The following is a 26,841-nucleotide window of genomic DNA, read 5'->3' on the forward strand; positions in this document are numbered from 1 at the left end:
TGGGTTAGCCCGACCGCCCCGATCTGGTGACCTCTCTTTTAAACTACGTGGTAGGTTAGGTAACCTGTTTGGCTTCATTTTATTTATTATGAGGGAGCCAGGTGTGCTTGTTTTGGGCTTGTTTCCATAGAGCTGGTTGCTTGTTTCTCATCTCGCGAGATCTGGCAACATCGAGCGTGATGAGAAACAACAGCGTGACAACCAGGACAGTGGCAGGCGGGTTGCCAAGGTTTCTATCACTGCGAAGAGGATGGCTGGGCACCGGGCTCTGCGCTGCTTTGACTGACATTAATTGTCAGGGTGTTTTAGACACACTACTATCATTTTGTTGAGCGTATTGCGAGTCTACGGCAGCGACACACTTTCATATCCTGGTCGTTTTTTTATCAACTAACAAAACCCCCGTCAAGGAGGAAACTGTCACCTCTGCCTCGGCTGGAACTGCACCGTCGAAGTGAACTGGACAGGACAATAACCACAGAGCCGTCTATCTATAATAACAAGGAGCAAACACCCAAAACTACAAACATTTAATAGCGACAGGCTATTAGCTTAGCTGCTAGTTAGCCTCGTTTAGCTTTGAACTTTGTTGGCACGCTTCCGTCATCAACTTTGTATATCAGCCGTGTTTCTACACCGCAGATGTTTCTGGTCAAAGGTGCAGATAAGATGAGATGACTGTCTGGATAGCACTGTACAGCAGATAGCATGGGAGACAATGCACTGTGTTTATGCAAAAGTTAGCTACCTTGGCAAGCCATGCTAGTTTTTAACGTGACTCACTGGTTGTCAGTGAATGTCTCGTATCGTCGGGTGTCGCCCTTCATTGAAAACCCTGCTGATGACTAAAGAGAAGACTTTGTGTTGTCCTCTTTTACACTGCTGAACGAGGAAAAAGACTCTTATTCGACAAGGCTACTCGGATTATTTCGGTGATTATATGATGGGATCTCTGAAGGCTCTGCAGGAGTGGTGTCGGATACAATGTGAAGATCACAACGATGTGGTGATAAAGGACATGTCCTCATCCTTTCGGGACGGGTTGGCTTTTTGTGCCATCATACATCGTTACAGACCAGAGTTGATGTAAGTAACCAACACATTTTACAAAGATTACAACTGAAGTGTACTGTTTAGTGGTTATGTACTTCACTAAAAATGATTGGGACACAGAAGCTGGCTAAAGTAATAATTCATCTTCTTTAACAGACAACTTAGATGACGTTTTTGAATATGTTTTACATCTGTAATAGTAGGATAATCCATTGAAGACATGCAGCTACATGTATCTGTTCTCTTGAATATTCCCTGATTTCAATGTCCTGTACAACGAAATTTTCGCATTGCAAAGTTTCCCATTGACTGCATATTATGTAGCAAGCTGTATAAGCACTGTTGAGTGTTTTATTTATAGTGATGAGATGAGATAAGATAATAGTTTATTGATCCCCAGAGGGGAAGATCAGGCGTTGCAGCAGCACAGACAAGAAAGCTCAAAATACACATTAAACAGAATAGATAAGATAAGTTATTAAAGTATATACAAGTACAAAATGAATGATGAAGTTAACTATGCAGGGAATTGAGACAGTATGTGCAGAGAATGACAAGATAAAGTGACAAGTGATGATTAAAGTGACTGTGACTAGTGGTAAAAACACTTTTGCGAAACCTGTCAGTTATATCACATATTTGAACTGTGTTGTGTATTTATGATAGACATAACAGCCCTACAGATATTTTCATGATTGGGTTAAAATCCAGCGCACTGTAATTGACTAAGGCAGACAAGCCATGCCCTGTCTGTAACAACACACCCCTCCTCTGGCTTCACACCTACACATACAGCAGAGAAGCCACAAAGACAACACTGCAGAATCAGTGTGAGCAAAATGACTTATTATAGAGCTGGGGAGATGATGGAATGTTTCTAACAGACACAGAAAAAAACAATCCTCACTTTGTGACTTACATTTGATAAGTGAGATTTTTCTGACATATTTTCACATCGGTAATAGACATGGAGACTCTGACCTTCATATGACTCACATTGGGCATGCATATTTGTGGGGAAAAAAGTGTGTCCCTTGTGGCACAATGTGGCTCTTCACAGCTCAGTTGGTAGTGCACACTATTTACAGCATCCAGTGGTTTGACTGACTCTGTTTGAAACATGTCAATCACCCTTGTTGTTGTTGTTGTTGGTGGATTGTGTTACAGCATCCAGTCAATTAAATATTCTATCCCTCCTTTGTCTTAGGGGAAAGAATTTGCTGTGATGAAATGATTTTAGAAAGCAAATATTTTGCACATGCTGCCAAGCCAACCTCTCAGGTGGTCCAGACTGGTGGGCAGACTTGACAATGCTTGGAAGGTAGCATAACAAACTCTCACTGTACCAGTCACTGAAGGACAAGCCAGTGGAGTTGAATATATATGCACAGACAACAAAACAGTAAGCTGAAAGTAAGTCAGTGAACAAATCCGAAAAACCGTGTTTGTAACCCGGCCTCCTCAATTTCTTGTCCCGAATGCCTCCCTGTTCAGCCCCCTGTGATGCTGTAGTAGCCCAGCAAAAACAAGCTCTGATTCACACAGACAGTCCGTCAGGCTAATCTGCAGCGGAGACCTCCGCCTGTCAAACTGCATTTAGCTCCAGTGTTGGGCCTTTGTAGTTCTGCCCTGCATACTGCAGCCAATGTATTCTCATCAAAACACAACACACTGGTACAGAGGAGAGACACTGGTACAGCAAACTGTCTGATCTGTGTTTAAGCAAAGACTCTACTGCCACTCAAACATGTAGCCAGAGTAGATATATTGCTAAAAGAACTCATCAAAGGCCCTGTTGAGCAAGTTGCATTGGCTAGTGCATTCAATGCTGTATTTAAATTAAGTTCTGTTAATGCAGCTCCTGGTCAAACTCAAGCATACATAGCAGTGACAATCTTCAAATCATCTACTTGTTCTACATCCTACTTTGTCTATGTCCTCTCTATGTTCACATGTGTTATGTCACGTAAGTATATGTCACCTACTTACAAACTGTTATGCACGTCAAGCTGTATTTTTCTATTTGTCACACCCAAATCCCAATCCTACTTTTCCCTCTGACTGAGCCAGATTTAGCAGCTATACTGGCTCACCCAGGTTTTAATCGTGTGGATTTTAAATGCCTGACAAGCAGGACACGGACACACACACAGTTCCTCAGCAGTCTGCTTTCCCAAAATAAACCTTGGAGTGAGACTGAGTCACAGTGGATTAGGTTCACGATTCAGATCACACATGGCAGCTCGTCATCCGTGTCGGTGTTTGATGGCACTGTCTCTTCTGTCAGTATCAATACTTGGTTTGAACTCCCAACAGTTTGGGTCAGTTCTGTAAGTAGTTGCATTTCAATCTGGCTCTGTTAGTTTATGTGACAGGGCAGGCTTGTTGTGACATGATCTTGACATTGTAGCTGCTGCTCTCTGTGTCTGTGACCATGGGAACTAGATTAGAGAGAACAGAGGTCACTTTGTGTTGCTCCAACACCAAACTCATTTATAGGATTTTGCCTTCTTGAGACTTCCACATGGTCTACTCAAGCTCTCACTGGGGTCATAGTACTTTTTCTGTACACTGTTGCTGCTACTACACACTTTGTCCATGAACTTAAGCACACAACCACACTTTCCTTCTCAGAACACCTCAGATATTTCCCAGTTTTACTGCAGGATGTTTACTGGTGAGAGGCCTGGCTTCGGTTCTTTGCTCAAGGCTTTAAAAAGCAGGGCCTTGTAATTATCAGCCCATCTCGCCTGTTTGATGCAGAACCTTGTTTCCCTTTGTCCTTGCAGTTTTGCACAGCAGGCGTCATTTGTGGGTGGTTTGGGACGCTTTGCAAGCTTTGCTGCTCACCATTACTGCCTCTCATGGTGTCAAGCCAGTAATAGCTTCTTGATGGTTCATAACATATGTGGAAACGGATCAGCAGGCTAAATACAGTGCCAGCCTGTGTCAGCATGACTTAGACAGTAACTTCTTTGTAGTCTTCTACAGGAGTTCAAATATGTGAAATTAAATAACAAGATTTACAGTTGGTGTAGGCTGTTGAAATACACACTGTGTACTATATGAAACCCTTATCTCAAATGTTTCGATTTTTGACCCTGTTTTCTGTCTTTTCATTCCAGAGACTTCTGTTCGTTGTCTAAAGAGAATGTTTACGAGAACAACCGACTGGTGAGACAATTTGAGATCTCTATATTTTGAAGTTTTAACATGTCTGTCATCTTGAATGGATTTTTTTTTCCAATGGAACACTTTGCTCTGTGAGGTAGGGTTACATCACCTCATGAACAGCTTAAACCTAACACTTAGTGACAGACATAGCATCTGTTACTGAATGTTCTCCTTTTAACCATAAACGTATTAAGCCTAAAGATTGCATGCAGTCATGCTGGGTGAGTCTTTGATGTATTTGACTGTCAGTGTGGAGAGAAGCACTGTTGGAGCCTGATGAGGGTAAGACACAAACGAGCAAGCCAAAGCATTCTGGGTAATGAAAAAAAACCTTGATATAAGCCTGTGGAGGGACCATGTTAAGAGGATTTTAAGTGCAACAGTGCTGAATTTTCAGCTTATAAATCAGAGGATTGGAACCAATGAAGAACATTTTTTTTACCTTATTTCCCGTTTGGGGTTTTTGAAAATCATCTTAAAGTTAAAAGAATGTTGAAGGATGTAAAAGGAGTCACCACATTTTCAGTCTAAGCCAAGCTTTGGCAGCACTTTGCTGCTGTTTACAAAAGCTTCAGGGTGAGTGAGGCCGTTGGTTCTGGCTCTACTAATTAATTCTGTACAGTTTGTCATTTGATTTTTTTTATAAATAAAGAAACCACCAACTCAGATTTAGCCCTTATGGATGCAGTGAATGAATCTGTGATTCTAAATGCAAAAATAACTCATCAAATTTTAATTTAAAGGAGGCTGATGTCAATGCTTTACATTGAATCATCTGTTGTTCTGAAATGTATTATTAAAACAGATATCATCTGGTCCTGAAAGCCAGAAGCTGTACTAGGGAATAACCTGTATTTGTTTGAATAAAAGTCCACAGCCCTGCAGGTGGGGAAATTCTCATTTTAATCAGGTAAAGGTTTTTTTAAGGGTCAAACCTGAAATGAGTTAAGGTTTAGGGGAGGGTCATGAAGGCAGGTGAGCCTGACATGCGATAGTCCATACTTTTCACACTATCTGACTGTAAAGGAGCATGATTCACACAAGCATTTTGATTAGACTAACTGCAAAGAGAAAATAAACAAATGTGATTGACTTGAGTTAGTTTAGTTGAATGTTTCACAGTCTCTGTAGTGTACTGAAACTACCATTATGTGTAGAGAATCATGAACATGTCATCCATTTATAGATCATTGCTTCATTTTCATTTAACTTCAGGAAAGTCAGTCATTTGAAAAAAGAGGAGTGGATATTATTTTCTATAAACCAGAGATTTTTTAAATATAAGGCATTTTAATAAGTTCAGGTTTAGTTCCACTTTAGACAGATTATTTCAGGTTTTGGTGAATGCCAACGATTGTATCCATGTTGTTATGTAAACTCAGCTACTCTCTCATTTCTGCTGTGGAATTTTTCATTAGACTGTGACTGTGTTTGTTATCCTGGAAGAGAAAAAATGACATCACATTACTGATGTTGTGGGCATCAGAGTGAAGTTAAATCATGTGTTAAAAAATGTGTTGGTTATCGGGCGATGGCAGAGCAGTTATCAGAGTTTAAAATAACCCGATCCATGCATGGTTTATCAGGGTTCTTTGTGAAGATATGCCAACAGTGAACACAAAGTTGTCTTTCTGTATTCATTCTCTAATTTACATCAGGTGATCCATATACCACACTGTCTGTTAAAAATCCCAAACAGTCATGTCCCTGGTTCTTATAAGCTGTATGTAATATAATAATACATTTCTAAATTATTTGTAGTATACATTTTTCAGCTTTCTTACTCATATGTGACTACCTACCCTACCGCTGAGCTCCTTTTCTCTCTTTTCGCTGTCATAGGCGTTTGAAGTGGCTGAGACACAGCTGGGTATTCCGGCCCTGTTGGATCCTGAAGACATGGTGTCCATGAAGGTTCCTGACCGGCTCAGCATCATCACGTACGTCTCCCAGTACTACAACTTCTTCAACAACAAGTCTCAAGGTGGGTACAATAAATCGAGATGGATCATACTTAAAGCAGTGTTAACATAAAATACATATTCAGTTTGGAGGTCAAAGCAACAACATTTAATTTTTCCTCCTTAAAATAGTAAGTTCAAAGTCGATCTAATAGTACAACAACTTTCAACAGGGAGAAAAGCGTCTCTCCCATGTCCACAAATCAGCCTAGTCGCTGGCAACCGTTCTCTCACGAGAACAACAGTGCAGTTGCAGTCAGAGACCTTTTGTGGGCGCCAAAGCGCACAAAACCAAAATCCTTTATGTTGCGTAAATGTCTCTGTTATGTTATTCATGTTTTGGGCAAAGTGAGGTTCATTATCTTTTAATTTTTTTTGTACAAAGGGCATGTTTATACGTTTTTCTTCATCCTACACCTTTTTGTTCTTTTTGTAGGCCTAAATGTAAAGAAGGGAAGCCTCTACATTGTACTGCTTAAAAAAAAGGAACTGAAAACCAATGAAATGTTGTACTTACATATTTGACTAAATTCTTTCTATAATAGGTGTTTTCCAGGATTGTGACTATATTTCTCGTCCAATCATTATTTCAGAGTCATGAATTGTATCATCCCTCTGCACAAACAGAGATGAAATCACCTTTTGGTGTTCCAACAGTTTAGAGATGATTAGTTGACACGATTAACTGATTATTTCTTTCTCCACAGCAAACCCTCCTTGCATGAAAAGGCTGAGTTCAGGTGGTCAAATTGAGCCAGTGCAGAAAAAGCCTCCAACTGTCTTGGAAGACACAGCTGTTGAGTCTGAGGTAAGACAACACTTGGCAACAGGACAATGTGCAGAAATAAACAGGAATGTGCTTGTTTTGATTCTACACTTGCTCTTTGCTCTGGGCTCATATAATACCTGTTCAAACTGAATCACTTGACTGCATCATATTTACACGACACTGCATGCTGATAGGTGTATAGATATTTGGTCTATGGTGTCCTTATGAGGCCTCAATAAGCCCACTGAAGCCTCACAAATCTTTTTCTGGTAGTATATCTGTGTGTTTATTAAGCTTTGGATTATCCATGTAGAATTCTGCATGTGCTCTGTGGGAGTATTAAGTCATCACATCTGTGCAATACAAATCCCATCCTGCCATTGAAGTTCCAACAATGCACAATATCCACATGTTTTATACGTACCACTTCCTTGCGTGGGCTTTGTGTTGCACAGCAGGGAGAAATAGAAGCAACAGAGGTAGAGTAATCCTATAAAGATAGCCTCTGTATCCTGTCTCTCTTTTCTTTGCATGCCTTCAACTTCTTCCCTCCATACCCATACTCCTCTGTGCTAGCATCCTCAACGTTCAACCCCCAACCCCCCTCTTCAGATGGAAATTCATCCCACTCCCTCCTCTTCCTGCTCTTCTTCCTCCTCACATCTGACCCCCCCTCCACCCTCTAGTCCTGAGCCTAGGCAGTAGGATGGGGGTGGGGTGGGGGTGGGTTAGGAGGTAAAAGCAAAACAGTTAGGTCAGTCTTTTTTAACCATCGCTTTAATCCGAAATACTAACAGTAGTGCTACAAAACACTGTGTGAAACGTTTTGGAACATGCTGCTTCTTACCCCTTTCTACTAAACAAAATAATGCCTAACAGAAACGTATCATTACTAAGTATCAATCGAATCCCAATTAAGTGATTCCCTGAGCCACTAACACAGGTTGTTTGGAGTTTTTTACTAATCCTTTTTTTTATCATGATAAACATTTTTGTGTCGATCAAATGATGCTGTTAACAGAAAAAGAGTTGCAGGAATGAACCGTGGGAATCAATGAGCAGTAGATGTTAAATTAGTTAAGTAGACGTAGCTAGCTAAACAAAATGAATAATCCACATCCTGAAATCCTGACTCCGTGTTTGATCTCCCCTTCCCCCATTACTCCTTCATCTTCCCCCTGTTCCCCTGATGTCTCGTCCCTGTCCTCCGCCTGCAAACAACAACCCGGCCTCTTGCACTAGCCGAGCGGGCCTGCGCAGACAGGAGTGGGAGTGTTTTCAGGAGTCAATCGCAGCACACTCAGCAGCACCTGCGCCGCCTGCCAGAAACACGTCCACCTGGTGCAGAGATTTCTGGTCGACGGCAAGCTCTACCATCGCAACTGCTTCAGGTGAAAACTGCTGCTACAGCTACAATTACCAGTTTGTTAAACACACATTAAAAGCCAAAGGTTAACAATGTCGTGTCAATCATTTAAAAAGACACTGCTTTGAGGGTTTAAGTGATAACCAAAGATTTTAGTCCTGAATGATAACTGCTGGTAACAGCAAGTGTGATTTCATATACATTTTACCTAGGAGGAACGTGTATATCTATCTATATCTATATCTAAGCATAATTACGACAAAGCTAATCCTTTGGATGTAAACTCACTGCTTTAAAATAAATGTACACTGTGCATTATTGGCATGCATTTTGCTAATGAGAGGAAAAATGACAGAATATGAATACATTGTTTGACTAATGCTGAAAAACTGCATGCAATAAACTCTGGATTGACTATATGACAGATTATAACTCGAGGAGACAGTTAGATTTTGTAATCATCATTTTTTTAATACTAATACATGATTAACTTTCATATTATTTTTTATAGACTTGTGTCCGTGGGAAATAGTTAAATGGTAAATGGACTTGAGCTTGTATAGCTCTTTTCTATGTTCTTCCGACCAGGCCCGTCCGCAGAAATGGCTGGGCCCCCGAAAGGGCCAGTTAACGGGTCTACCCAGGATATGATTTAAATAAATGTATGCACAACGTTAGCACTAGCCTTCTGACTGACATTAGTTCCCCCTGCCTGGCTCCCATCAGCCTTTTAAGCTGACTGAAATACGTTAAAACACATTTTTTTCTGGGGTCAAATGCCTGAGCCAGCACCCTCCTTTCTTCTTCTCTCTCTTCTGGCATCCTAACTTTGTGCAGGTCCTGGAATGGCTGTACTGATTGTGACATAACTGGCATAACAGTTAAGTTCACTGGGCCTGCGTATGTCAATAACGTTACCTAAAAAAATAGGCAAATATAATTTTAAGAAAAGGGGGATTTTTTTTTTTTTAAACACTCCACGTTTTACTGAAGCAACAATAAATAAAATGCGGTCATCGTTGCTGAAAGTTGGTGATGGACAATGTTTTTTTTTGCTTACCTCCATAGGTCCTCCCCATGTGATTGGTCACCTTAAAACTTAACTCTTTATCCCCCTTATGGACGACATTGCTTCTTTCAGGTTGCACCTCCCTGTTCAAACACACTGATGGCAGAGGCTGCTAAATAAAGTGTCCATCAGTATTAACTTATCCATTAATACAAATTCACATGCTGCTGATGTAGCAGCGGGAGAAACTTGGGGTCAAGAGTCTTACCCAAGGACACATTAACATGTGGCTGCAGGAGCTGGGGGTCGAACCCCCGACCTTCTGGTTGAGAGACAACCGATTCTACCACTGAGCCACAGCTGCATCTGTGTTATTAATCTTTTGTGATGTTCATACCTTAAGCTTAGACTTTTAGAAGATCTAAATGTTGTTCTGTGTCATTGTTGTCCCAGGTGCACAGAGTGTCACAGCACTTTGCTTCCTGGATCCTACAAATTAGGAAACATCTCTGGGGCCTTGGTCTGCACACATCACCTTGCAAGGAAAACTTTAGCCAATCAGAATGGCCGGCCTGATCTTAGCAAGAAACCAGTAGTGGTCCAGTCTGCCAGGGTTGGCCGCAGTACAGTTCCTCACACATCGCCTTGTGACAGGGACCGGGCAAAGACTCCTTCTCCAGCAAGGCAAGAAAATGATACTGACGCACCTCAACATGACTCTGTCACAGTTTCTGCTGCTACAACGGATAAATCAGCCTCTTTGGAAATTACAAAAGAGATAGAGGATGTTGGAGAGACCGAGAAGATGCCACGCTCTTCTTCTCCTCCCAACCCGTTCGATGAGAGTGATGATGAGGAGAGAGAAGAGGAGAAAGAGGAAGATACCACAACACCAGCAAAATTAACAACTAATGGGGACCTCCCTTCTACACCCATCAGTCATCATGAGGGTGCCAGTCGGCCTGTGCCAGCACCCCGCAGGGTCTCTGAACCCACCCCTCCTCCTCGCCCTGCCCCGCGGGTTCGCCTGCCCCGGACAGGGGATGGTCTTACAGTTGGTGCGTCGTCAATCCAAGAATATAAATGATTTTAGATGAAACAATTATCTGTTGATAATCATTCTCACATTTCAATTTCCACCACAGGGGAAAACCAGAAGCCTCCTACTCCTCCCAAACCTCGAGAAAGATCTCAGTCTCCTGGAAGGTAGCTGAGCTTGTTTGAAATGAATCTTTTCCTGTCGTTTACCCCCATCTTCATCTGTCTTTACCATATCATCAAAGTCTATTTCAGCTTACAGCATGCATTGCAGTTGTTTGCCCTTCCATGCCTCCATTTGGCTGCATTTTTTTTGTCTTCCTCTCTGTGACCCCTTCCATCCTTGTCTGTGTATCTCACTGTCCAGCCTGTCCAGTGGCACCCATAAACCCAAAGACCCACCTTGGCTTGCCCTGGTCAAATCAGAAACCCGGAAGAAGAAAGCCCCTGTCCCTCCCCATGCTGGACTGGCAACCCCTCCCAATACAGGCTCTATGTCCTCTCTTAAAGGAGAGGGTTCCAGACCAAGCACACCCCCTCCGCCCTCCAATCCCTTTGAGGATGATGACGATGAAAATAACGAGGAAGAGGAAGAAGAGGGGCCTGAAGGAGGGGCAGTACCAGCCACTGTTGTGGCTAGTCACCCATGGTACAGCATCACCCAGGCAGCCGATGCAGGAGATGCTGAAACTCCTCCGAGTGGAGGGAGCTCATCTCGCTCTGCCAGTCCTGGGAGCAGCAAGAGCAAGAAACGACTGGCACCTCGAGCTCCACGACCACCTGCAGGTAACCAGGGTAAGTCTGATCACTTTCACATTTTACCAACCAAGAACTGTTCTCTCTTACAGTTTATCTACTAAGTTTGTCATTGGGCTGGGCGATATGACCTCAAATCAATATCACGATTAGTTGAACATTTTACCTCGGTTACGATTATTTTGTTTTCTTTTTTGCCCTCTTAGTTCACTGACATGGTCTCTACTGTAAATATGCTCAACTATTAAAGCTTGGATATTTTTTCTAGTGAAGGAGTTCATATCCGATGAACTATTTTGTGGTTATTTATTGAATATTTCAAACTGAAATCAAAGCATCGCTTGAAATGAAAACGACACATTTTACTTTTAAAGTAGAAATTAACTTCTCTAAAACAGTCGAAAATAAATAACTTGCATTTCTTGTAAACAGTTTTTCTGCAGTGTTTACATTTGACTTCTTTTTGTTCGGTGTCGTCTTTACAAAATGTGTCCAAACGACGGACATTGCTTCCATGTCGCAGATTGGACGTGTCATCACGTGACTGTCCTGAAAATAATCAAAATAATCGCCATGGGCAAATTACGTCGGTTGGAAGTTCTGAATGTCGTTTTCCCAGCCCTAGTTTGTCATATTATCAGGAATAAAATGCAAAAACAAGTTAACTGTCTTTTTTGTGATTCTGTGTAGAGGGTTTTTCTTGCATGTGTATGACGACACTTCAGTTGAGTGTAGACATTTTGAAATGTGAAAAGGTAGAGGTCAAAGTGATCACAAATATAAAAAGCTGCATCATTTCAATATCAGTATTTGTGATTCTCCAAAAATACAAAAATGTTACAAACACAGAATAGAACAAGTGTCTGTACCAACACATTGACTATATTGAACATGTGTTGTACACAGTTTGTTTAGACGGTGTGTGTGTCTTTGCACAGGCTGCTCCTGCAGTGTGTTGGGTGAGTCAGACATTTAAAGAAGGGAGTGTGTGTCTACTGACCATATCTCGTGTTTTTTGGCCCGTACACAGGAATCTGTGGTAGAGTTTGTTTGGCTAACAGTTTGTAACTTTGATAACGTTGTGAATGCCGAAGCACCGATTGACACAAAGTATCCAAACACAAAGAAATATCAACACACCAGGACTCTCTTTTCTGTAGGAAAGTTCATGAAAAACTTGCGTAATGACCGTGATCTTTTGCACCATAACAACACTTGTGTTTAATCATGATGTTGTCTGCATGCTGCCACTACCTGTTTTTGCGGTATTTGGTTTATTTTGTGTGTTTTCAACATCAAGTCAAATTTGAAACGTGTCACAGGTGATCAGTGTTAAACAGATATATTTGAAATTAAAGTGTCATCGTTTGTTGTCTTGTATAGATATCAGCTTTATCCAAGTGTGGAAATCATGATCTGCTTTGTTCACAGTTCAACTTCCTCCTCCACACTGACATGTCTATCGTTTGTTGACATTCATCAACAGCCATATGCCGCAACTGCAAATATCAAACACAGAATCAGTTTCACACCCTTACTTTCTCAATTCCACATTGAATAACTCCAAAATCTCAGCAATGATGTTTATTATAAGGGCTCCAAATAAACAGAAAGTACTTAACAGTGAAGTAAAAATAAACATTGATGTTGTGAGACAGAATATATAAAGTGGGATGTTTTTCATGGATGCTGATTTTGTTTTTTGTTTTGTTTTTCCTTCACACTATCAAATTTCAATCTCTCCCAACTACTTTGTTCTTGTTTCATGTCTGTTCCCTCTGCTCTTTGTTTTTTTACGAAACCTTTTCCTTTCAGTTTCCTCCCACCCTCAGCTTTCTTCTTGCTCTCCCTCTCCAGCTCTCAGCACAGAGAGCCTGTCCTCTGGCTCCGACCACAGCTCCTCTCACCCCCCGTCAGGCGGCAGTGCCAGCAGCGACCAGTTACACTCCTTCACCAAAAGTGTCTCAGAGCCCTCCATCTGTTCACCATGTGAACCTACAGCCCCTTCTTTCTTCTCTTCAAATGAGCTTCTGCCTCACCCCTCCACAAGTCCCTACCCCTCTCCCATGCCATCAAATGCCAGCTCAGCCCCAGCCACCCCACAGACCAGTCGTAGCACGGGGACCAAAGGGACCGGACCCCCTCCACGACCCCCCACAACCCCAAGTCCTTTGGCCTCAGGAGGCAGCCAGTCACACAACAAGGTAAGAGGCCAAACTGCTAATATAAAGCAATACTTCCTGGTACATGGTATATTATAGCTGTATTTCTTTTCTCATTTTAGCGGATCTGCAAGGAGAATCCGTTTAACAGGAAAGCTTCTCCTTCCCCTGCTAAATCCAAATCAAAACCACCAAAAGGCCCTCGACCTGCAAGACCCCCGGCACCAGGCCACGGCTTCCCTCTCATCAAACGCAAGGTACAAAGACACTCCTGCTGTATGCTTTAGCATATATCAATAACAAAAAGATAAACACAGATGAAGAACTCAAATGATCTGTCCGTCTACCCAGGTGCAGTCAGATCAGTACATCCCAGTAGAGGACATCCACGGGGAGATGAGTCAGCTGGAGAAGCAGCTGGATGAACTGGAGAAGAAGGGAGTGGAGCTGGAAAAGAAGCTGAGAGACAACCCGAATGGTAACATAGCCCATTATTTTTTAATAGAGATTACAAAGGAAAAAAGATCCCCGTAATTTATCGTAAAGTTAAGAGCCTGTCTCATCATGCAGTACATATAAGTGAGATCAGAATCTGCTTTATTGTTAAGGTTTGTTTACACATACAAGGAATTTGATTCCAGTGAACTATGCACTCTTAAGTACAAACATCCTCTCTAGCTAATGTGACTAGAGAAATAAAACCAATAACAAAAACACGAGTAGTACAAGAGAGCACAGGATCAAGGCGACGATCTGCAACATGATATTGGTGCTTAAAATGTACATTTCAAGTTAAAAACTTAGAAAAGTACAGGAATATTAACCATCATCCTGAAAAAAATGGCGAAAGGGATAAAGCTGTTATAACAGAAATTGGAATAGAATCATACTTGTTTATCTCTGTGTTCCCCTTTTGTGATTTCAGATGAGGACGAGGAGCACCTGTTGGTGGACTGGTTTACACTCATCCACGAGAAACACCTTTTAGTGCGACGAGAAGCTGAGCTGGTCTACACGTAAGTTTTACATTGCTGCAAGTTCAGTGCTCAGTAGAAATTTGTTCCCCACAGAAGTCGCTCCTTCCAAACGCTGTGATTTGAGTAATCAATTTCTACATACAGTCAAAGGGGAAAGGAGAGTCCTTAAGTACTAGCTTTTTCTCATATGATGATATTGATTTGTAATTTTGTTTAACTACAAATCAATATCATAAAGTTAATAAAAACTTCATCATTAAATATGAATTAAGTATAAAGTCATTGGCTCTTTACACAAACTACTTTTGCACAGTATTGCTAAACATTCTGAATCTTCTGTCATGCACAATTAGGCCCAGAGTCTACCCAGCTTTTTTTTACGGATAGAAAGAGCGCTGGCAGTGCGCTCGGAAGCGCTTGCATGAAGTGCTAGTGCACCAATAAAAGCACTGCATGTCCGTCGATAATGATCAATCAGTCTGTTGATTGTGACCGACACTGCTCAATTGCTTTTTATTTGAGTTTTTTTTTCTGGATCAGACACGGAGCAAAGAGGATGTGGAAGTGATCCAGAGGTTTTCTGAAAAGTTGAACGATTTTGAACTTGAAGCGCTCTGGGCGGCCACACAAAAAAGGCAGCATGCCCTGAAAGCGGAAACTAGGCCCTGTGTTTTTTTTTTTTTAAACCAACTTCTACTGCAAACATTCTCCTCAGTGAAAACAATTGCAAAATGATGCTGCCATTGGAAAACTGCTAGGTGGACAAAGGGCCTTTATGTTGCATTCATCGAGGTGCTTGTGGACTAATTTTGAATAGTGCTAATTTATGGTGACAAATTCTAATGAGCAAACTTCCTCGTTAAGGCTTAATAAAAACACAGTTAAAGTACAGTTGTAAGTGGATGTTACCAGTATTTATTGTACTGTGTTATTGTTGTGCTCTACAGAGCAAAGCAGCAGAACCTGGAAGAGAGGCAAGCAGACGTGGAGTATGAGCTGAGGTGTCTTCTAAATAAACCAGGTATGTTTGGTCTCATCATGTTAGCACGCATAGTCAAAGTAGCATTGGGCAATATGAGCTCAAATGTATTGCAAGCTATATTACACACCATATCTCTGCAGAAATACTATGTTCAGAATTATGCAAAATGAAAACAAAAGTATAATTCAATGAAGAACCTTTATGCACTATGTTGGCAATGTAGGAGAACACATCAGAAGACAAGGAAGAAAAAGGATTTTAAAAAGGATGAAAATCAGTATATACCCAGATAAGGTTATTTGGAAATGTATTGCCATCTGTCAAAACTTCTGTACACTACTCTGATATTAAGTGTAATGGTTCCCTGACAGAGTAGAATAGGTAAATGAATTAGGTAGTGCATTTTTGTTTTTAAATGATGATTTACTGTGGCATCAATAAATCAAAAACTTTTCAAAACAACAATAAAAGAAAAGAACATGAAATCACTCGTTATAAACTCTTGTTTCTCAGAGAAAGACTGGTCGGAGGAGGACAAGAGTCGGGAACAGGAGCTAATGGCTGAGCTTGTAACCATCATTGAACAACGAAACCAAATCGTCAACAACATGGACCAGGACAGACAGAGGTGAGTAATGACACGCAGTGAACTGTGTTACCCTGCACTGACCTAGAGTCTTACTATCATAAATACTCTGCAACTTCTAACAGTCCGTCTTTCACAGGGATGAAGAGGAGGATAAACTTATGGAGGCCATGCTGAAGAAAAAAGGTAGGATGAAGACTCCATTGTAGCTGGATGAAGATTCTTCAGATAAAATGTTTAATACATTTTTTAATTTAGAATAAAAATGTTGTTTTCTTTCTCATGTGCTTCCTCTTCAGACTTCCATAAGGACCCTGAGGCTGAGCCGCAGAAGAAAAAGAGTGCAAAGTTCAAACCTATCAAGGTGCTCAAGAGGCTGAGCCATAAAGGAGAGCCGGGCAAGAGCCACAGCCCCCGTAAAGAGAAATCTCCATAGAAAAGGACAAGTTCTCCTCCAAGAGGATATGACCGTTTTTGTTTTTTTTAAGCAGACTGACAACAATAAAGGATGTGAGGAAAGAAAGACATCAGGTCAGGAAGATGAGGTCTCCTTTCATTTTAACTGTCACATTCATGACTTGAAGTGCAACCAACAGTCCACTATCTGACTAATTTTAAAGACCATTTTCAATTGCCTACCTTCAAGAGCTGACATGTTTGTTTATTGGCCTTTTTAAAGAAGCAAAGTACAGAGTATTTAATGCTCTGATTTGGTGCTTTACTATCATCGTGTTGCACAGCATCTCTGCCCTGCAGATCTTTCATTAAAGCTTAGCAAAAGTGAAGTAAGCTGGTTGAAAATTCTTCCCTGATATCTTTTTAATATTTCATGTTTTTACTCGGCTTCTGACTTACACTCCTTGAATATCTATCTCCTCGTTGATTCCAAAGGTCATTAGATAGATATCTTACAAGGTTCCATGTCATGTCTAATTTAATACTGTGGTACTGAAAAGTCAAGTTGTTGTTTTTTATAAGTGAACTCTGCTTTAAACCTTGCAACATCTACCCTTGAAAAACACTCGACAATTGATACCTAAGCTCTTCTAGCTGCTACGTAATGATTGTTAGTGTTTTTTGTTTTTTTGTTGATAGTTGTGCTGAAACTGTCACTTGAAAAGTGTCACTTGTGTGAATGCATATCATCTTAGACTTGGTTGGATGAAGATACAGTATTTATGTGCGTATGTGCGTTTAAATGAGAAAAAAAAAAGACTCAAATCAGATTGTTAAGAGGAGGTGAGGTCTGGAGGAGAAGCATTGAAGAAAGTATTAAACTGTCTGTTAGAGAGTTCATGAAATCTAAAAAGGTCAAACATGCATTCATTAAGTTACAAAAGGCAAACGTACAGTATCTTAACAGCTGCAGCACAACAAAAGTTTTAACAATTGTTGAAAACATATATGCAATCATTAATTTATATTTCACTCTGCCTTTCTGTTTGTTTTTTGCCTTATAGGTGGATTTAAATAAAAAAATAAGTCAATTTTGACCGTACAAGTGCCATGTATTTAACTGCATATCTAGTTGAGCATCATTTGTTTGAGCTAATATAAATGTCGACATGTTTACTCATTCTGTTCCTGATGTATCTTTAACATTGTCTTTGTATTTCTGCCGTGTTTCTCCTTCGTGCCTCTGTAGGCTTCTGTAGCGCAACATTTCTGTCAGCTAACCTTTGTCCTACAACAGCAGCAGCTTTATAAAGACACTGGAAGGCAGAGGAATAAAATAACTTCATGCAAGATGGGAATGTGTCCTGTTAATTTCATGCTTTTATTGCCTGGCATCACAGTTTAGTCTTCATTCCTGTGCTTATAAATGTAAAGCAGAGTGCAGCTGGTCAGCTACCACACTTGTATCACACCTCATTGTAGATTTATTGCATGCACCAGATATCCAGGTAATTTCCTCATGTCCAGTCAGTGGCAGTGAATGTTAACCCCAGTCTCTTTCATGTCCATGGTTTTTGTTCTGCAGTCTCTTCTTTCCTCTCAGAGATCATTACTTCTTTCTCAGTTCTCTTTTCCTTGTCCATCAACTCCAGTTCCCGTAATCTCTGTTGTTGGGGGTCACAGAACAGGTTGAAGTGCAATTGAACATGAGACAGAATGAGTAATAGACCTGTACCATCATGTTTTATGTAATGCCCATTATACATACAGAGCATAATCATAAATCAATCAAGTTTAAAAAACAAAACTTTGTGTAAGCTTTCTCAACCCAGGACATCAGTATAGACAGAAACTGAACCAGTGCTTATTTACCTGTGATATCTCACTGTTGATGATGTTAATGTACGGCTTCTGTTTCCCCAGAGAGGCCATATCTTCCAGAAACTGTCTTCTGTCCTCTATCTCATCCAGCACTACAAAACATAATGGTTTAAGAGAGCACTTTTTTTTGGTCTAGGTGTGAACTTGAATAAGTAATTCAACCAAACAACCTTATCTTATTATGGTGTGTGCTCTTGCATTGTTTTCCTACATCATCTGTTACAGTGCAGTCAGCCTCACCTTCCTGATACCGGTCAACCTCCTCTGGGCTTTCACATGCAGGAACATTTTGGTTCACTGGAGTTTTGGGCTCTTCTTGTCCTGTTTCTAAAATACTCTGAAGCCTCCTCTTCTCTTTCTCTAAGTCTCCTTGGGTGAATTGGAGACAAAGTTTGTTGAACATAATCCAAAATTAAGAAATATCAGAAATGGTTGGCAACATTTCCATGATGAAAGCAGGGTATATTCCAATTTCATTAAACATTGAAGCATTGGTGATAACTGTAAATTGGCTTCAAAAACTTACTTGTAGGACCAGGTCGGAACTTTTCTCTTGTGTAGTTGTCCCCAGAACGACACAATTCAGCACTCCGCTTCTGAGACGTGCCTGGTAAGCATTTCCGAGCAGATTTACAGGGTTTTGGTTGAGAAGGGGAAGCAGACCACTTGAGATCAGAGGTCAGCGGTAGAGCTGCTCCGTCTATTTGGGAAAGTAGAAAGTAAAAGGTAATGTAAAAAAAAAAAAAAAAAATTCCAATGTTTCAAATATTGTGTTTTTGGAGAAGTGATGCAGGAAAGTCAATACAAAGATCATGAACTCGAATTTTTCATTTGTGTGTTCTGCAAATTAAGGCCAGATGTTAACTCTACAATATACAGCTGTTGAGTTTTGCACTTAACAGTGTAGTTTACATTTTATTACTTTATCATATTCTAAACTCTATACCTATATTTTATATCCTTGTAAAACACAATGCTCAAATAATCAGCAAAAATGTATCATAAAGTCTCAAACTTACTCTCGAGGCATTTGTTGATCTTCTTTCTCTGCAGGTTGTTGAGTCTTGATTCCTGCATCATTACTGAGCATAAAGAGAGAAAAATAATGAACATTTTAAAGATCTATATGCACACAAATGACTGTATTTGTTTCACTTTTACACCAGTATGTCAACAACATAGCTCACATCTCAGCATGTCCTGGGTCTCCTTGCTGTACTGGGTGCTTCTGGGGCTATTCCACAGTCCCCCACCAACCCGAGAACTAGTCTGTGCAGAGGCATCCATCAGCAGCCTAGACACTACCACACAATCCTCAATGCTTTATCTATTGATAGAAGAAAGAGATATAGCTTAGTTTTCATTTATGATGGGGAAAAAAAATCTTAAAACAGGCTTTTGTGTAGATTAGGCAACAATAATATGATGACAGGAGATTTTCTGATTCAAAGCAGCAGGGCAAACTTCCAATAAGTGGTCATTAAAATATCTGTCACATATTATACATACATTTTGACTTCACTGTTAGAAACTAGAAGAGTAAGAAATGCTAAAGTAGTGTTTAGTTACAGGAGAGACATTCGTTGCTTGGTCATCAAGCGTTAACAAAAAGTTGAGTCTATTAGAGGTGTAAGAAGATACATGAAAAGAAAGAATGTAAAATCACAAACAACTGAGACAAAACTTACTCACAAACGTATCTTATCAGAAGCCCAAAGTGAACCCAAACACTTTTTGTTGCCTTGCTCCTGTGTGGAAAACAACGTAGGCTACGACTGTTTCTATGGCAACACCGTAAACACCAACACTTCCGTAATAAAGCGTGAAAGTAATTTATCTTACTTTAGATGTTATTGTTTTTTTTTTTTTACTATACTACTACGGTGTTTAAAATACAGATTCTAAACTACGTTTTATGTTATCGACAGGGAATTTTTTTAATGTAACTTTTATTTTTTATTTTCTTGTAAAGACCGACACTGTTACATGTGGCCACTAGATGGAGACAAAGACATCTATTCTTTTTAAGGTGCTGATGTCTTCTTCCGGATGATAATGTGCAAACATAATTTATCAATCAATCTTTATTTGTTTAGCGCCAATTCATTAGCTCAAGACACAGAAGAGCAGGTAAAATACCTTACTCTTTGTTTAGCTATCATCTACAAAGACCCAACATTAGTTCACCATGAGCACAACACTAAGCAACATTTAGGAAAGTTACAGCGTTAAGGAAAAACTTCCTTTTAACAGGCAGAAACCTTGCGCAAAACCACACTCATGTTGAAAAGTCATTTGCCAAAACTGTGAGGGAGGGATAGAGACAAACAGAGCAACAACAACAATGAATAAGCTCTATGTCAGTAATATTGGTAACAGTAGTGTGTAGTATTAGCAGTACCAGTAGACAGATCAGTCTAATATTAACATTAAAGCAACTGTTATGATAATGAATTTAGAGTTCATTCAAGTTACATTATTAAAGTCAAGCTATAAGGACTAGACATGTTATTAAGTGGATATTTATGATGTGGTGATACCACATCATAAATGTCAGTTGTTTCTATATTTATAATTACAACTGTCCACTCTCCCCGCGGGGATCACATAGGTGTCTAACTTATCTCATATCAGTGAGCCCAAAAGAAATGTTGTGAAACAAATATTTGAATAATTTATGTTTAAAAACATATCATAGTAACATAGTATGGGATAAAAATGTAACATGGAGAAAAGTGATTAGCCTCTACAGGAGGGGATTGTAAGGCTCAGTATCCATAGCTTCCTGGTCTGTCACGGTTTCTATCTTCATTAAAGAGCCTTTAGTCTCCCTTGTAAAACTCATAGCCTACAGCCATGTACACATATTTTTTTCCTTGTTGTTTTCAGTCTTATGTTAACATTATACTCACACAAGTTACTCCATTGAAAAGAAATGGCCTCTGGCACACACACACAAGGTGAAAAATGAACTTGTCTTATGTGTTCAGAGCCATAAGGGGACTGTTTTGTACAAATGGCTACCACAGTTTTCAGTCTTGTGTAGATGTCTCTCTGAGGTAAAAAAAAAAAGAGAATGTTTATCGTGGTTGGCAAGTCATCGACGATCAGCAGCAGTCAGGAGTCCATTATCTGTATAAAGACAGCAGCCTGCCTCTTACTCAAATCAACAGATAAACAGCAACCAGAACATAATCACCGTCAACACAGCTCTTCTCAGAAGTCAGAGCCGCACGTACTCACAAAAGACAGAGGCCTGTAAATGTGTGTGCGGATTGTGTTGAATACCGTATGTCTGTTTGAATTGTGTTATCTCAGCGAAAGTCTCTTTGGACCTCTCTAATAAAAGATCTTTGAAAAATAAACTCAGAGCTTGTTTTTGAAGAACACTGTTTCTTGTTTGACATGTCTTACTCTCTACATGTGCCAACACTCTGCCCTGTTTGCCAAAGTGTGCTTTTGTTAGATAATGGATGTACATGATGTGTTGCGGTGTTAGGGGTGCTTTTGCAGAATTTCATTAAACGTCTAGTATGTTGTGGTTTGACTAATTGTTTAATTTAATCAACATTCTGATGATATTTATTATCATTTCTTTTAATTGTTTCTTATTACTCAAAGTTATTATTCGCAGAGCCCTGACAAAACTATGGAACGATATTCCTCAGCACGTTAAACAGGCCTCTTCTCTGCCTGTTTTCTCTTTTTAAGACCCGTCTCTTTTCCCTGGCCTTTGACACACAGTGAGACGTCGACTTTATTTATTTATTTGATTTCTTTTTTGCGTGCCTATTCATTTTACTTATGTTTTATGTCTTTTAAATTGATTCTGTATTTCACATGTACCGGTAGTTTTCTTTTATCTCATGTGAGCTGTTATTTTATTTATTCTTCTGTACAGCACTTTGGTCAACTGTGGTTGTATCAAAGTGCTTAACAAATAAAGTTGGATTGGATTGATTTGTTTTTTTATTTTTCCATCCGTAGAAAAATATGTAATTGCTATTACACTTGTTTTAAAAATCAAGGAATTATGAATAAAACTTCAACTGTTGTAACGGAACAGAGGGCCTTGGATACCTTTCTGTGTGTGCCTGCTTTCCTCAAGCGATAAACACAACTAGTTGTTTTCATTGTCTGAGTGATGATTTGTTCTCTGTCACATACCAAGGCTAATACACTGCAACAGCTCTTTAACTGTGGTCATGTCTTAATTATAATATTTTTCCTTATTCAACTCAAATCTCACTTTATTCTTTATATTTTTGTTTCGATGTATTTTATTCTCTCCTTAATTGTTTTCTGTATGTAAAGGACTTTACAACCTTTTGATCTCCAGTCAATGTCATTCAGTATATTCATATTATGGTAATACCGCTATGGGCAGTATTAAAGGTACAAATCAATTGAATGACTTGGTAGGCTAAAAAAACAAGTTCATTATAGTTTCAAATGAACTAAAACAATTCAGTGTAACTACTTCTTATTTTAGGGGATGTTTAAGCTGATTTACTTTTTAATAAGACAGTATACTGTGGACACTTAGAACTTAGTATTACATTTTAAATATATTTATTAATATCATGTCTGGATCTAAAGAGGATACATTTAATAAGACAACATGGAAATGCCAGCACATTCATTTTCTCAGAGATTTATTTTTTTGTTTGTTTTTTAGGAAACCCACCAAACAGGAAGACAGTAACTATGAGGCGAGACAGTGGAGTTTCTAAGTGATTGTAACGGAACCATTTTTAAGGGACATAGAAAAGGAGTCAGCGACGTATGTCATGTCTACGCTCCACCTCCTAACTGTCAAAACCTACATGAGAAAGAGAGATTTGAAGTTAGACCTGCAGCTGACAGAGATAGACAAGCGAGGGGAGACAAAGATAGGGGATGAGACAGGGGAGGAATGGAGAAAAGGGGACAGTTTTAGAGAACTACTTCTGCAGCATTTTAGCACCAAGTGTTTAGCTGCCTGACCTGTTTTTTTTTTTTTACATTCTGTTAGCTGTACATATCATAGTCTTGTAAAAAGAACCTTTAAAAGATAAAAAAAAGAAACTTCATTTTTGTTGCTTCTGAGGTCAATCCACAGACACATCAAGCTACTTGATGGCTGTTACACAGGCTGTGCTTCCGTCCTTCAGCTCCTTCTCTAGCCTCGCTCACTCCTGTGACAACATGAAGGTGAGTATATGGTTGAAAAATGTTCTATTCCTTCATACTGATGAAACAAAACATGACTAAAGGAAATGCCAATCGGGGACCTACTGTATTGACCTGAACAGTTACAGATATCCCAGAATCCCCTGAAAGTAACATCACCCTTTTCCTTGTATTATCTTTATTATTGTGCAGATTATTTGTGCATAGCAGTCTTGTATGCTTAACTGCATATTCCATATAAGATTCAAACCCTTACAAAAACACTTGCTACAGATGTTATTTCCACATATTACCTTGGTTCAAAGAGTTGAGGAAAAACACTGCAAATCCCTTCTTTTGTATTTAATTGGTTGCAAAGGTGCATCAAAGAGCAGGTTGGTATCCTTTAAAAATGGACTTTCCTGCAGAAAATCTTGCATTTAAGTGTTACTGAATCCACAGAACAAACTCACAATAATTGAGAGTGTGGGTGTTGAAGTTTGTAAAAAGTCAGACATGTAGGAATCTTACTTCTTGAAAACTCCTCCACTTTTACTGTAGTACAAGTGTTTCAAATATCCCGGTTTAGATCTGTTCCAAAAGTGTCACCGTATAACTTCAAGTTGATTATCTGAAAGTGTTGTGAGTTCTTATGAATTAATGAACTATAAACTTTAGCTAATATCGTGTAGCTCTTTTTCCTGTGAACATTACTTTGGACAAAAGTGTTTAAAATGTAATGCACTTCATAATCAGAAGAAGGTCTGCAGAGAAAGAGACGTTGATGCTTTTTTAATGTATTGTCCTAAAAAAACAGGTTTTATATTTTAAAGTCTGTCTGACATGCCTATGTTTATAGTAAAAGTGATATTGGTCATGTTATTGGTCCTGCAGTCCATACTGGCCATAGAATACACATTTTAAAGTACTAACATTGTAAATGATGGAGATTTATGTTGATTGTAAAGTTGTGTTGAGAATTCAAGAGATTCTAAACTTAGTCTGAGTTAGACAAACCATGTTGGTTATCTTTTTAAATTAAAGTCTCTTTAATGAAAAGTTCCCTGACTGTGTTTCTACTGACAGTTTGGAGAGCACAGACAGGTCAGGCTTCATAGTAGCTTTGGTAGGAAGTTATTACTTTTCATAAAGTTTTATTTTGGGGATTTTTATGCCTTTATTTAGAGATAGGAAAGTGGATAGAGTCAACAATAAGAGAGAGAGAGAGAGTGGGGAATGATATGCAGGAAAGGAGCCACAGGATTTGAACCCGGGCTGCCTGCATGAAGGACTACAGCCTCTGTACTTGGGGCGCACGCACTAACTACTAGGCTACTGGTGCCCCAGGTAGTTATATTTTATACGAAAGCAAGACGAAAAGCAAGATTCTTTCCATCACTTACATTGGACAGGTGAATAAAAAAAAAACACTTAAGCTGACATAATAAAGAAATGTAAATGAAGAAAAGCAGTTACTTGGTAGAATTTGTGTTCCTTATGTATTCCTCTGTGATTCTCAATGCTCTCCAACATCGCCTAGGTGTGGAAGTCTGAGGATAACTCTCTTCCTTTGGACCGTCTCAGCGACAAAATGTCACCAAGCAGCTCTGAGCAGCTGCATGTCTCTCAGAAACTGACTGAAGAAGTGCTTGATGATGACAGCCAGGCATCCTGGGACGTTGAGTTCCTGCTGTCTGATTGGATCAGCCCATCACCGGACCACGACCCATCTATGGAAAACAATGATCAACAAATCCCACAGTTAGACCCAAACAAAGCCTACCAGGAAGCACCCATGTATAAGGACCCCCCAGGACAGGAACATCTGCAGATGAACTGTGGAGGCCACATGGTGGAGCTTCTGTCCCCTACTGAGACCACAGCAGTGGTCCAGCCTGAGCTGTTCCTCCATGGTTATCATGACGACCAGAGGGGTCTGACTGCATTTCCAAGTGTTCCCAATGGAGATTACTTTGGCTTCTCCCAATTAGGCAGTGTGGAGGGGCACAGCGGAGGAAACCACAGTAAAGTCTTATCATGTGACTTTAACCCTTACTATGCCCCGCCCTCCATGGTGACCTTCCCTGACAGCAGGTTCATACCACCACATGCTGTGACCTCTGACCCCCATCACTACAGCTACCTGCCGGACTTTAACCAAAATAGCAACCTCTATTGTGACTACACCCACTGTCAGGCAACTGGTCATCTGCCCCTGTTGATGGGACCACAGTTGCCCCCTGGTGGCACTGAGGGTAAGCGTGGAAGGAAGCCCACAGGGAAGAAGAGGCCCGCCATCCACAGCTGTGACTACCCAGGCTGCAGCAAGACCTACACCAAGAGCTCACATCTCAAGGCTCACCTCCGCACCCACACAGGTACACCCTTTAGACCAGAGTAACAACAACAACAACAAAAAAAATCATTTTCAGGTTTCTGCATGGTGATAAGAATCTGCTTTATCGTTTCCTCTGCAGGGGAGAAGCCTTACCACTGCTCCTGGGAGGGGTGCAGCTGGAAATTTGCCCGCTCGGATGAGCTGACTCGTCACTACCGCAAGCACACAGGCCAAAAACCCTACCAGTGTCTGTTGTGCCGGAGGGCCTTCTCCCGCTCTGACCACCTGGCTCTGCACATGAAGAGACACACCTGATGCACATGCTTGAAACACTTCCATTTAAAACAATTTTGAAAAACATTTTTAAAGTTTGATTTTACTTGAATTCTGACCAGGATCAGAAAAAAATGATGGTTTTATTTGGGACGTTGTGTTCTCAGGTTTTTACTAAACATATTCCCAGCATTATCAACTAACTGGCTAACAATACAGACATATGGGCCATGAAAACTGACAACACAATGAGAGGTCAAATGTAGCACTTACTTACTTTTTTTTTTTTGTTGTTGTTGCTTTTGTACTTTTATACTTTAAAGATTTGCTACTGCACAAAGATACTTTGCTCACAAAGCATTTCAGTACTGAAGGGCTAAAACATCAAACTGGTCATTTTAAAGAGTACTTTGTGAGTACTAAGAAGACATCCACAATGTAGAGTTAGCATCAATTTGCAACATGTGCCCCTTACACAAACACTGTACCCACAGTGGGCATAAACAGCAAACATTAACACTAATAAAAGACCTACAAATAAATGTGTGTAATGTGGGTTATAATATAATATCCTGTATGATCTCATGGCATGCTGAACTAAATCATGACTGCTTGGCACCATTGCTCGGATGCATACCTGCTGGGATGATCAGATATCTTTGTCTTAGCCTATCTCTACAAGAACTTTTAAGAATGTGTATTGTAATATAGACAACAAACCACAAAGTAACTATAGTTATTCAGTGTAGCAGGTTGCTTTTTATGGCACTTAACTTTATTTTTGTTTGTTTGTTTTGGGTTTTTAATTTAAGAAAAGCTAAGCTTTTGTGTCTCTCAGTAGAATTCAAAACTGTAAATAATTTGCAGCTTTGGCAGTTATTTACTTTCATCTACAATTAGCAACATATTTATTAACATAGCCTTTTATATAAACTGAATGCATGTTTGTGAAATGTTTTATATTATCAA

The 26,841-nt window shown here is 39.9% G+C and overlaps 3 protein-coding genes across 4 annotated transcripts in view; 2 read left to right on the forward strand and 1 right to left on the reverse strand.

The window, feature by feature from the left end:
• The first annotated feature begins 184 nt into the window (after positions 1 to 184).
• Positions 185 to 17,579, forward strand: micall1a (MICAL-like 1a). Its single transcript, XM_061051438.1, has 16 exons — positions 185 to 1,086; positions 4,179 to 4,227; positions 6,070 to 6,211; positions 6,896 to 6,996; positions 8,200 to 8,348; positions 9,786 to 10,390; positions 10,478 to 10,538; positions 10,738 to 11,165; positions 12,984 to 13,330; positions 13,411 to 13,545; positions 13,640 to 13,766; positions 14,214 to 14,304; positions 15,213 to 15,286; positions 15,761 to 15,875; positions 15,973 to 16,019; positions 16,133 to 17,579. The coding sequence occupies exons 1-16, from the start codon at positions 941 to 943 to the stop codon at positions 16,267 to 16,269; spliced, it is 2,754 nt and encodes a 917-aa protein (XP_060907421.1). The 5' UTR covers positions 185 to 940; the 3' UTR covers positions 16,270 to 17,579.
• Positions 17,580 to 17,585: 6 nt separating this feature from the next.
• c2h22orf23 (chromosome 2 C22orf23 homolog) lies at positions 17,586 to 19,887 on the reverse strand. 2 transcript variants are annotated; one of them, XM_061051498.1, is made up of 7 exons: positions 19,799 to 19,887; positions 19,298 to 19,437; positions 19,130 to 19,192; positions 18,637 to 18,810; positions 18,351 to 18,479; positions 18,102 to 18,202; positions 17,586 to 17,893 (listed from the first exon to the last, which is right to left on the reverse strand). In XM_061051498.1, the coding sequence occupies exons 2-7, from the start codon at positions 19,395 to 19,397 to the stop codon at positions 17,789 to 17,791; spliced, it is 672 nt and encodes a 223-aa protein (XP_060907481.1). In that variant the 5' UTR covers positions 19,398 to 19,437; positions 19,799 to 19,887; the 3' UTR covers positions 17,586 to 17,788. The 2 variants fall into 2 exon arrangements, with proteins under 2 accessions (XP_060907481.1, XP_060907486.1); XM_061051503.1 differs by having other exon boundaries at positions 19,803 to 19,878.
• Positions 19,888 to 22,967: 3,080 nt separating this feature from the next.
• The window catches only part of klf1 (Kruppel like factor 1 (erythroid)), a 4,247-nt gene continuing 373 nt past the window's right edge, over positions 22,968 to 26,841 (forward strand). The window contains exons 1-3 of the mRNA XM_061051515.1: positions 22,968 to 23,303; positions 24,802 to 25,639; positions 25,739 to 26,841. The exon at positions 25,739 to 26,841 is cut by the window's right edge and continues 373 nt beyond it. Of these exons, the coding sequence (XP_060907498.1) occupies positions 23,229 to 23,303; positions 24,802 to 25,639; positions 25,739 to 25,914 (1,089 nt within the window). The 5' untranslated portion in view covers positions 22,968 to 23,228 and the 3' untranslated portion in view covers positions 25,915 to 26,841. The remainder of the gene's footprint in view (positions 23,304 to 24,801; positions 25,640 to 25,738) is intronic.

Source organism: Labrus mixtus, chromosome 2 (genome assembly GCF_963584025.1).
Source record: "Labrus mixtus chromosome 2, fLabMix1.1, whole genome shotgun sequence".
Lineage (NCBI taxonomy): Eukaryota > Metazoa > Chordata > Actinopteri > Labriformes > Labridae > Labrus > Labrus mixtus.

Bases quoted from the DNA above. Each gene is read 5' to 3' on its own strand.
- c2h22orf23 (XM_061051498.1), bottom strand. From the start codon at position 19,397: ATGGATGCCTCTGCACAGACTAGTTCTCGGGTTGGTGGGGGACTGTGG. The intron at 18,811-19,129 runs GTAAGTTTGAGA...TTTCCCAAATAG, and splicing joins GATCAACAAATGCCTCGAGA to ACGGAGCAGCTCTACCGCTG. The intron at 17,894-18,101 runs GTAAATAAGCAC...CCCCAACAACAG, and splicing joins TCAACAGTGAGATATCACAG to AGATTACGGGAACTGGAGTT.
- micall1a (XM_061051438.1), top strand. From the start codon at position 941: ATGATGGGATCTCTGAAGGCTCTGCAGGAGTGGTGTCGGATACAATGT. The intron at 10,391-10,477 runs GTGCGTCGTCAA...TTTCCACCACAG, and splicing joins AGGGGATGGTCTTACAGTTG to GGGAAAACCAGAAGCCTCCT. The intron at 14,305-15,212 runs GTAAGTTTTACA...TGTGCTCTACAG, and splicing joins GAAGCTGAGCTGGTCTACAC to AGCAAAGCAGCAGAACCTGG.